This window comes from Danio rerio, chromosome 21, assembly GCF_049306965.1.
Source record: "Danio rerio strain Tuebingen ecotype United States chromosome 21, GRCz12tu, whole genome shotgun sequence".
In the NCBI taxonomy this organism is placed as follows: Eukaryota; Metazoa; Chordata; class Actinopteri; order Cypriniformes; family Danionidae; genus Danio; species Danio rerio.
Window position 1 is genome coordinate 2,297,368 of NC_133196.1, and position 12,633 is coordinate 2,310,000.

At 37.5% G+C, this 12,633-nt stretch overlaps 1 protein-coding gene across 1 annotated transcript in view; it reads right to left on the reverse strand.

Moving 5' to 3' along the window:
• Window positions 1–4,307: 4,307 nt before the first annotated feature.
• The window catches only part of st8sia3 (ST8 alpha-N-acetyl-neuraminide alpha-2,8-sialyltransferase 3), a 19,082-nt gene continuing 10,756 nt past the window's right edge, over window positions 4,308–12,633 (reverse strand). Inside the window, 2 exon segments of the mRNA NM_001113432.2 lie at window positions 4,308–5,037; window positions 11,638–12,195. Coding sequence (NP_001106903.1) covers window positions 4,755–5,037; window positions 11,638–12,195 — 841 coding nt within the window. The 3' untranslated portion in view covers window positions 4,308–4,754.

Here is a 12,633-nt window from a genome sequence, read left to right on the forward strand (position 1 = left end):
CTTGCAATTTAGATTTCCCCCAAAATTCACATCCCGAATTATGAATTTTCCTAAAAATTTCTGTTTAAGTTTCAGATTTAAAGTTTTTTTCCTCAGAATTCTGAGTGTACATCTTTTAATTCAGATTTGTTGTCAAGGAATTATAACTTTTTCTTTTTAAATTCAGACGCTTTTACAACTGTGAGTTTATGTTAAGTTTACAAGTTGTAATTCAGCTTTAAATATATATAAAAAGTGTCCAAAGTGTGTGATAAAAACTCACAACTGCAAGAAAAAGTCAAAATTGTGAGACAAAAAAAAGTTGCAATTACCTTTTTAAGCAAATACGCTTCCATATGGTTGTCCTCTGTGACTATATACAAAACTATGTATTTCTGCAGAACGTGTTTATGTGCAGGAGTCTCAACCACAACACTCTAGTCACTGGAGTTTTTGCGGTTGCTAGGGTGTCGATGTTGGTTGCTAGGTGAAGATATACTTGAGTTCACCCCAACTTTTGGTCTCTAGATATATAAACCTTCCCAGTGATATGAAATATTTTCTGGTATGTGCATTACATTCAATAACATTTGCATTATATTCTGATTATACTGTAACATGATGCTATTTTAATAAATTGCATTGATAGAAGCTGACCAAACCCATCGGACACACTTTAGAGTAAGGATCCACAATGCTCATTTCAACACTGACTGAAATGATTTGGGGATCAAATGTTGCACGTGTTAAAAATAATAAATGCACAGTCAATCAACATTAAGAATTGTTAATAATACACTGCATTTTGTTTTCGTTTCTAGTCCAACTATCTCGAAAATCTTAAATCAAGAAGCATTTTTAAGAAAAGCCAAAAATATTGTTTTGTTTTCAGAAATAACTATAAATAGATATAATTTAGATATAATAATGTCATGATCACCAGCGATCTAGCAGCTGTAGATTGCTAAAGGACTATAAAATCTGCCATTTATGGACTACAAGACCCAGTCATGCAACTAAGACACACAACCGGTTCCTGATCCTGACGGATTGCAAACACACAGCTGATGCTGCTCAAGAACTGATTACACACACATATATACGGCTCATTGCTGAGTATTGTTAGCTACAGTATATAGTGACATCACAATGCGTTTCCATTGTCTAGCTTTACCGTGTTTTGATCCTCGCCTTGTTTCTCTATGTTTTCCTGTCTGACCATCTGCCTGTGTATTTGACTATGTCTCTGGATCACACTTATACATCTGCTTGCCCCTGTGTTGACCATTGCTTACCTGACCTCGCTAATAAGCCTGCATTTGGATCCACACCCTGTTGTCTGTGTCACATCCCCGGTTACAGAGCAGGATCAGGAACCGGTTGAGTGTGTGTGTTAAATGACTGGGATTTGTAGTCCATAAATGGCAGATTTGTAGTTCTTGAGCGATCTGCAGCAACTAGATGGCTGGTGATCATGACAAATAATAATTAAGTTAATCTGCCAACGGGGCAAGCAAAATAGTCTAATGTCAAAATGAAAACAAGATTATTTAACCGTCACCTTTGGCAGAATATTTTGCTTGTTTTAAGGAAAAACTCACTTCATTTTGACGTAAATCAAGACAATATTTTTTGCCTGTCTAGAAAATGCTTCCTAATTTAAGACTTTTAAGATATTTAGACTGGAAACAAGCATATTTGTGCATTTTACTGTAATGTTTACATAATTAGATCAGACAATTCTTAGTTTTCTATGCATTTAAGAGGATTTATTAGGATTTATTAGTTATGCCTCATTCACAGTAGGAGCGATTTTGTAGATGCCTGCTGCAATTGCAGGTCTGAATAGTACGGAGAATACAACTGGCCTCAGCGTGATCCAAGAGAGGATCACAAGAGCACTGGTGCACCCATTGGCTGTTGCAAAAAAGAGTCGCGCTTCATTTGCATAAAGTTGAATGATTCTCAACTTTGTCAGGTCGCTCGACACGCCCACCTGGTCACCAACGATTTCTGTCGCTCACATAGATGGAGGTCGCCGAAAGTCGCTTGCTCTTCGTTGAAATGAACGGCCGCTTTGCCGGTGCAAGTCACTCGTAGTGTGAATGAGGCTTGGTGGGTTTGAATAAAATGTTACCATTTGTGTTATTCTGCAAAGGTTTCTTTTTCAGAAAATGACTAATGGTCAATATAACAATGTTTTATAAGTGAAAATAATAAATGTTTTCATTTGTTGTGATTGAAAATTAGGGTTATTTCACTAAATATCATTTAACTGGCTCTTCTGCAGTTCAAACGTGACTATAAACATGATTTTATGCTAAATAAAATGCTCAATAAATATTCATTCATTCATTTTAATTTGGCTTAGTCCCTGATTTATCAGAGGTCACCACAGCGGAACGAATCGCCAACTATTCCAGCATGTGTTTTACGCAGTGGATGCCCTTCCAGCTGCAACCCAGTACTAGGAAGCACTTATACACACTCATACACTCATACTTATACGATACGGCCAATTTATTTCCCCAAATATATCGCACACACACACACATATATATATATATATATATATATATATATATATATATATATATATATATATATATATATATATATATATATAGCACGTGTTTTTGGACTGTGGCGGAAACCGGAGCACCCAGAGGGAACCCATGCCAGCAGGGAGAACATGCAAACTCCACACAGAAATGCCAACTGACCCAGCCAGGACTCGAACCAGTGACCTTGCTGTGAGGCCACAGTGCTAACCCTTGAGCCACCCTAATCGAAAAATGTTATCTTAGATTTGGAAGAAATATTAGTAGTTTACAGAATAAAACAAAAGTAACATTTTATTGATCTACATTATTGTAAATCAAAAATCCAAAGCAACTAAGAATTATCAAGGGGTCTTAATTATATATATATATATACATACAGGGTTGGCCATTTATATGGATACACCTTAATAAAATGGGAATGGTTGATGATATTAAACTCCTGTTTGTGGCACAATAGTATGTGAGGGGGCTTGTAAATACCTTTTAAAAGAATAAAGTTTAAAACCAAGCACACCATTGTTTTTCTTGTTAAATTCCCAGTTAGTTTATTACGGTGTATCCATATAAATGGCCCACCCTGTATATATATGTACAGTGCTCTGTGTAATCGAGTACAGCCTATTTTGAAAATGAATATTTTTCTCTAATTCTTTGTGAATGTAGCTCAATTATTTTGGTGTATTTAAACAAAACAGATTCATTAAACAGATTTATTTGTTAAAATAATATTTTAGTCACCAAACATATTTAAGAATTGAAAGATAATGCAATTAAATTCAAGCAAAATATTGCAAAAATAAATGACAAACTACATAGTTTCACCTAAATGTTTGCTTGTCTTGATTTTACCTCTTTTTAAATGTGTATTTAATATTTTTCTTTAACATATACATTTGGCTGTACTAGTTTTTGGAGTGTTATCGGAAGTTATTTTGTTAGATAAGCTGCAGATTTGGCTTCAGTACTGACTAATTTAATGTAAATGCACAAATATAATATTAAAGAGCTTCCTCATTAAAATATTAATTTAAAAGAGAGATTTGTGAGGAGTGAACTCAGATATGTTGAACACATACACTGTACGCACCTCTCAAAAAATTTAACTACACGTCGCAACGACGCGTAGGCCAAGCTCTGTGATTGGTCGGCTTGGTAGCGCTGACGAGTCTGGGCGGGACCGAGAGCCGAGTGAATTTTGCGAGCCTGATGGAGCGATTGTTTACAACTGTGGAGTCTCATGAAGGAGCTCCGGATGGAAAGTTTTGTTTTGTGTTTACCTCATAGTTAAAGTTGCTGCACGTCCGCCGGTTCCTGCCTCAAAATGAGCGAGTTTGAGCCACTTGTACAACCAGGAAGCGTTCATGAAAAGCAAATCAACAGCGAATAATCTCGACACAGAGGAACATTTACACCTCACTGCCAACTAGCGTTTCGGAAGTGTTAATGCAGAGCAACAGAGACAGTGTGCAGAAGTATAAATGCACAGCTACACGAGTTGCATGCGCCGTGGGTTACGCCGGTCACTTGACAAAGAAGTATAAACCAGGCTTTACCCGCCACAGCTGAAATCTACCCACATTTGGCGGGTGTTAATGTCAAGCCCTGCTTGGCGGTATAGATCTTGTGCCGACTCGATTATTATGGCCGAGCAGGTACCGATACCTGCTACTGCCAGTATATACACAGACATGCCATCTGCTGCTGCAAACATAATATATATGAAAGTTGATAGCAGCTCTAACACAGGTGGAGCTGGGGTGGAGGAGGGCCTTCGAAAATACACCACAGCTTAACAGCATTAGATGACTTGGAGCGTTTAAACTGATCAAGTGCAAGCTCATTGGCTGTCGAGGAGACAGCAACCAGTCCCCTGCGCCATGATGCAGAAGCAGATTTGGTGATCTATCAGCCTGCGCGTGAGTTTCATAGCAGAAAATTTGCTTAATGAGTTTATTTAAATTCAGCACATATTAATGAATGGAACATTTCTCGTTGTTTCCTCATTAAGTTGAATGTTTTGTACTTGAAAACACCCAATAATGCACTGGACTTTACTGTAAAGTGTGACCAACTTTCCTTTCCATCACAACTCTGACATAATTAGTTCCAACACACCACTGAGGAGCTCGATGCTGATATAAAACCACCACAAATATCCATTAGTGCAACCGAGACTCCGGCCCTGACTCCGTGACCTCTGCCCTCTGACCTTCAGGCGCAGTGGGACAGGCTCAGTTTGAGGACTCCGTCTGCGTGCATCTTGAAGAGCAGCTTGAACTCGGTGGGCAGCTGGTGCGACTCCTGCCACTTGGTGGTGAATTTGGTGCCCTTCTTGTCATAGTAATGATACGGCAGCTCCTTGCCGGTGTTGGGGTCCCAGCCGAAGGGCCAGAATCCGTACAAATGCACCTGTTCACACAGAGACGAGGCCAGCGTGAACATCAGGATCCCCGTGCTCAGACGCTTCGGAGAAAGCTGCTTCGTTTTCCAATACCTGCACACAAAACAGCAGAGAGGTGTTATCAGAATCAGCTTTATTCCCCTGGGAAGTTTGTTCAGGAGCTCAGGATACATACAGTCAGTGTTCGGTAGCGCTTGCAGGACTACTGGTTTCTGCTAATCGATTTCTTTTCAAAACAATACTCGAGTTACTCGAATACCCGTGGTTCGGGCTACTAGTTAAAAAGACACAAAAAAATAATTTTCAATACATTTTATTAATTCATAGCCGAATGCATTGATTCCATAGCGCTAACATAAATTGTCTAAACATTATATTACTTTATGTTACAGAGTAATATAAAAATAAAAAGCTGCACGCAACAGTGTCATTTAACATCTGCGTCATAAGCTTGCGGTATATGCGAAGCAAACTCATGTTCATCCTGTAATACTTTAAGTTATTAAAGTAACTTTATTATTTTTCAGCCGTTATAAGAACTAAGTGAAACTTAATTGTTAAACCAGTTCGGAAAGATAAAAATAGTTCTCGTCAACAATACAGCTGACCCCTTGCCTAAATTAATAAATAAGGCATAAATAAAAAGTTGAAATTGAAAATACTTCAATTAAATATTATAATACAAACGAACCTAACATGATGCAACGATTAACTGATTCAAGCATTCAAAATAATACGCAACTGTTGCATTACTCTTGATGCATGAAAACTGATGTACAATTTTACATACTTAGATGATGAAAGTTTCAGGAAAAATCAAATGACACCAGTTACCACAGAAGATGACCCAACTGGACTACATTATCTATAGATTTCATCTTTATTCATCCTTATTCCATATACAGTTAAAAGTCAGAATTATTACCCCCCCAACCCCCCTTTGAATTTAGTTTTCTTTTTTTTAAATATTTCCTAAATTATGTTTAACAGAGCATGGAAATTTTCACAGTGTGTCTGATATTATTTTTACTTCCGGAGAAAGTCTTATTTGTTTTATTTCGACAAGGATTAAAGCACTTATAAATTTTTTGAAAAGCATTTTAGGGTCAATATTATTAGCCCCTTTCAGCTATATATTTTCCGTTAGTCTACAGAACAAATCATCATTATACAATGACTTGCCTATTAACCCTAACCTTAACCTAATTAACCTAGTGAAGCCTTTAAATGTCACTTTAAGCTGTATAGAAGTGTCTTGAAGAATATGTAGTCTAATATTATTTACTGTCATCATGACAAAGAGAAAATAAATCAGTTATTAGAGATGAGTTATTAAAACTATTATGATTAGAAATGTGCTGAACAAATTTGCTCCGTTAAACAGACATTGAAGGAAAAAAATAAACAGAGGGGCTAATAATCCTGACTTTAACTGTACGGCAGATAAGAGCTTTATCTGAACCCTGAATGCAGACTGATGCTCTCATGTGCAGTTATTGGCAGTAAAGCACAACGTTTACCCAGAAAGCCTGAGGTAACAGAGCTAATGTGTCCAGGAGAACAACTGGAGAAACACACACACACACACACACACACACATCAACACGTCCATGAAGGTCAGCAGATCGTGTGTGTTCAGCGGCGGCGCTCAGAGCAAGGTTAATTCAGCCAGCATCGCTAATCCAGTCCTAGCAGCGCTCACACACATTATACACACTACACACACTACACAAACACACACAGACACTCTACATAAACAAACAAACACACACACACACACACACACACACACACACACACACGTATATATCTATCTATCTATATATATATATATATATATATATATATATATATATATATATATAATATATATATATATATATATATATATAGATAGATAGATAGATATATATTATATATATATATATATATATATATATATATATATATATATATATATATATATATATATATATATATATATATATATATATATACACACACACACATACACACACACATTCAACAGCTACTTTATTATGTACGCCTGTCCAACTGCTCGCAAATTTCTAATCAGCCAATCACATGGCAGCAGCTTAATGCATTTAGGCATGTAGACATGGTCAAGACGATCTGCTGCAGCTCAAAGCGAGCATCAGAATGGGGAAGAAAGGGGATTTAAGTGACTTTGAATGTGGCATGGTTGTTGGTGCCAGACGGGCTGCTCTGAGTATTTCAGAAACTGCTGATCTACTGGGATTTTCACGCACAACCATCTCTAGGGTTTACAGACAATGGTCCAACAAAGAGGAAATATCCAGTGAGCGGCAGTTCTGTGGGCGCAAATGCCTTGTTGATGCCAGAGGTCAGAGGAGAATGGCCAGACTGGTTCCAGCTGATAGAAAGGCAACAGTAACTCAAATAAGCACTCGCTACAACCGAGCTCTGCAGAAGAGCATCTCTGAACACACAACATGTCCAACCTTGAGGCGGATGGGCTACAGCAGCAGAAGAGCACACCGGGTGCCGCTCCTGTCAGCTAAGAACAGGAAACTGAGGCTACAATTCACACAGACTCACCAAAACTGGACAATAGAAGATTGGAGAAACGTTGCTGCTCTGATGAGTCTCCATTTCTGCTGACACATTCAGATGCTCGGGTCAGAATTTGGCCTCAACAACATGAAAGCATGGATCCATCCTGCCTTGTATCAGCGGTTCAGGCTGGTGGTGGTGGTGTAATGGTGTGGGGGAGATTTTCTTGGCACACTTTGGGTCCATTAGTACCAATTGAGCATCATCGCCACAGCCTACCTGAGTATTGCTGCTGACCATGTCCATCCCTTTATGAGCACAGTGTCTCCATCTTCTGATGGCTACTTCCAGCAGGATAACGCAGCATGTCATAAAGCGTGAATCATCTCAGACTGGTTTCTTGAACATGACGATGAGTTCACTGTACTCAAATGGCCTCCACAGTCACCAGAGCTCAATCCAATAGAGCAGCTTTGGGATGTGGTGGAACGGGAGATTGGCATCATGGATGTGCAGCCGACAAATCTGCAGCAACTGTGTGATGCTATCATGTCAATATGGAGCAAAATCTCTGAGGAATATTTCCAGTATCTTGTTGAATCGACGCCATGATGGATTAAAGAAGTTCTGAAGGCAAAAGGGTCCAACCCGGTACTAGTAAGGTGTACCTAATAAAGTGGCCGGTGAGAATAAATAAATAAATAAATAAATATATATATATATATATATATATATATATATATATATATATATATATATATATATAAATTGGAAACTATACAATCATACAACACTGAAACACACTACACACACACTACACTCACACACTCAATGCTCAACTCTTTATTTCTGCAATAACTTCAAGTTCTAAAACATCATTAACCCTAAACAAAATCCAATCACTTGATACAACTTGAATTAATAAATAATGAATTTACTAAATAACCGATTCCAGATCAAATATATACGATGATTTATAACATTATAAGCGTTTTTAATTCTGTGAATCAAAGGTCAAAAAGCAAAAACTATCATTATAACTGAAGCATGAGCTCCTCTCTTCATGTGTCTACAATGAGATCCGTCTTTATTCCTCTGGTACTGTTAAAGCGAGTATCTCTAATCTCCTTGAGGAGTTTGTGAGCGTCTTACATGCTTAAATCTGTCGCCACACAAGGACTCAGTTTAATGGGATTGGAGCAGATTACAGGACATCCGCTCAGTTCTGAGAATGAGGGTTAAACCGAGTAACTCCTTCCATCGTCATGTACACTTAAGAGTTTTCAGCTCGACACATTATAATGGAAAAGCCAGTTGCTGACATTGAAAGAAACCCTTTCCAGAAGTGAAAATTCTAGAGTCTAGAATTTGTATTTCCGACTTTTTCCTCTGCATTCTGAGTTAACGTGTGGCAATTCGGACTGTTTTACTCAGAATTTTAAGTGGGTTTACGTTCAGCAATTCTGATTTTTTCTGGGAATTCCAAGTTTTTTAATGTCAAAATTGTGTTTACATCCCACAATTCTGACTTTTTTCTAATAATTCTCAGTATTTAATGTCAGCATTGAAAGTGAGTTTACATCCCACAATTCCGACTTTTTTCAAGGAATTCGGAGTATTTAATGTCAGAATTGTAAGTAAGTTTACATTTCGCAATCCAACTTTTTTTCTGGGAATTCTGAGTTTTTAATGTCAGAATTTTAGGTGAGTTTACATACCGCAATTCCAACATTTTTCTGGGAATTCTGAGTTTTTAATGTTGGAATTGTGAGTTTACAATCCGCAATTCCGACTTTTACCTGGGAATTCTGAGTATTTAATGTTAAAATTGTAGGTGAGTTTACATTCCGCAATTACAACATTTTTGTAGGATTTCTGAGTATTTATGTGAGAGTTGTAGGTGAGTTTACATTTCGCAATTCCGACTTTTTCTGGGAATTCTGAGTTTTTAATGACAGAATTGTGAGTTTACATTCCGTAATTCCAACATTTTTCTGGGAATTCTGAGCATTTAATGTCAGAATTTTGGGTGAGCTCACATTCCGCAATTCCGACTTTTTTCTGGGAATGCTGAGTATTTAATGTCAGAATTGTAAGTGAGTTTACATTCCGCAATTATGACATTTTTCTGGGAATTCTGAGTATTTATTGACAGAATTGTAAGTTTACATTCCGTAATTCCAACATTTTTCTGGGAATTCTGAGCATTTAATGTCAGAATTTTGGGTGAGCTCACATTCCGCAATTCCGACTTTTTTCTGGGAATGCTGAGTATTTAATGTCAGAATTGTAAGTGAGTTTACCTTCCGCAATTATGACATTTTTCTGGGAATTCTGAGTATTTAATGTTAAAATTGTAGGTGAGTTTACATTCCGCAATTACAACATTTTTGTAGGATTTCTGAGTATTTATGTGAGAGTTGTAGGTGAGTTTACATTTCGCAATTCCGACTTTTTCTGGGAATTCTGAGTTTTTAATGACAGAATTGTGAGTTTACATTCCGTAATTCCAACATTTTTCTGGGAATTCTGAGCATTTAATGTCAGAATTTTGGGTGAGCTCACATTCCGCAATTCCGACTTTTTTCTGGGAATTCTGAGTATTTAATGTCAGAATTGTAAGTGAGTTTACATTCCGCAATTATGACATTTTTCTGGGAATTCTGAGTATTTAAAGTCAGAATTGTAAGTGAGTTTACATTACGCAATTCCGACATTTTTCTGAGAAATCTTGAGTTTTTATTGCCAGAATTGTAAGTGAGTTTACCTTCTGCAATTCCGACTTTTTTCTGAGAATGCTGAGTATTTAATGTCAGAATTTTAGGTGAGTTTACATTCCGCAATTCCGACTTTTTTCTGAGAATTCTGAGTATTTAATGTCAGAATTGTAAGTAAGTTTACATTCCGCAATTATGACTTTTTTTTGAGAATTCTGAGTATTTATTGTCAGAATTTTAGGCGAGTTTACATTCCACAATTCCGACTTTTTTCTGGGAATGCTGAGTATTTAATGTCAGAATTGTATGTGAGTTTACATTCCGCAATTCCGCCTTTTTTCTGAGAATTCTGAGTATTTAATGTCAGAATTGTAAGTAAGTTTACATTCCGCAATTATGACATTTTTCTGAGAATTTTGAGTTTTTAATGTCGGAATTGTGAGTTTACATTACGCAATTACGACTTTTTTTTGGGGAATTCAAAGTTTTTAATGTCAGAATTGTATGTGAGTTTACATTCCGCAATTCCGACTTTTTTCTGAGAATTCTGAGTTTTTAATGTCAGAATTGTAAGTGAGTTTACATTCCGCAATTCCGACTTTTTTCTGAGAATTCTGAGTTTTTAATGTCAGAATTGTAAGTGAGTTTACCTTCTGCAATTCCGACTTTTTTCTGAGAATTCCGAGTTTTTAATGTCAGAATTGTAAGTAAGTTTACATTCCGCAATTCCGACATTTTTCTGGGAATGCTGAGTATTTAATGTCAGAATTTTAGGTGAGCTTACATTCCGCAATTCCGACTTTTTTCTGAGAATTCTGAATATTTAATGTCAGAATTGTGAGTTTACATTCCGCAACTCCGACTTTTTCCTTGAATTCTGAGTATTTAATGTCAGAATTGTAAGTAAGTTTACATTCCGCAATTATGACATTTTTCTGAGAATTCTGAGTATTTATTGTCAGAATTTTAGGCGAGTTTACATTCCACAATTCCGACTTTTTTCTGGGAATTCTGAGTATTTAATGTCAGAATTGTAAGTGAGTTTACCTTCTGCAATTCCGACTTTTTTCTGAGAATTCTGAGTTTTTAATGTCAGAATTGTATGTGAGTTTACATTCCGCAATTTCTGCTTTTTTCTGAGAATTTTGAGTTTTTAATGTCGGAATTGTGAGTTTACATTACGCAATTACGACTTTTTTTGGGGGAATTCAAAGTTTTTAATGTCAGAATTGTATGTGAGTTTACATTCCGCAATTCCGACTTTTTTTTGAGAATTCCGAGTGTTTAGTGTCGGAGTTCTAAGTGAGTTTACATTCCGCAATTCTGAGTTTTTTTTCTGTGAAATCCAAGTTTTACTGACAGAATTGTGAGTTTACATTCCACAAATTAATACAATTGCAACTTTACATCTTAAAATTAAAACAATCTCAAAATCTCTTACCTGTTGACATACTGCATGATGTTTCCCGGCCAGGCTAGCTGTACTTTCAGCTGCCCCTTGTGCTCGACAAAGAAATCGACAAGTGTTCGCGTCACTGTGGCAGACGTGTGAAAGAAAAAGGCCGGGATCCATAAGATGGCGCCGTCCAACTTCTTCAAACTGAGGAAGAAGTTGTTCCTGTCCTGGATGGTCAGCAGGTTGTTGTAGTATTTCTCCAGAATACTGGGGTTAAAGGTGGTGAGGTTGGTCCGGCGCCCCACGTCTCGACGGAAGACTTCGGTGGGCGCGAAATTACAGCGGAAGACAAAGTCATATTTGTCGATTTCAGGACCACATCGGCTGCCGGTGAGGATCCCGCTGTTTCCCACTACCGCGCAAGTGTTGTAGCGTTTGTTGAGGACGGGAGAAGCATCCGGAAGCAGAGACCTGAGGTTCTCCCCAATGGAGAAGACGTATTTGTGACTGGAGTAGTCGTAGTGCATTAACTGACCCACGCGGACGCTGTTCTTGGTCAGGGTGAAGTTGTGCGGCACGTCAATATGCTGCGCGATCTCTTTACTGGAAAATAGACACAACAAGAACAACATCAGAATAGAGTCAACAGAGTCACTAATGATTCAATTAAATTCATTAACTAATCGCTTTTAACAGGTAAAGTACTTGTATATAAACATAGTTAACCCGCAGTTATACAGTATATAGGTCAGGGGTGTCCAAACTCGGTCCTGGAGGGCCGGTGTCCTGTTGAGTTTAGCTCCAACTTGCTGCAACACACTGAAAGGAGGATTCTAGTATATCTAGTAAGAGCTTAACTATTTCATGTGTGTTTGATTAGGACACCAGCCCTCCAGGACTGAGTTTGATAAAGGTGATGTCCATGTGTACACGTTCAATGAGGTTGAGCGTACACTTAAAACTTGAATTGAGTTGTCTGTCTCTCTCTCCTCTGCCAGGGAAATGCCTGATTGGTTACTTCAGACTGGTTGCTCAATTCTG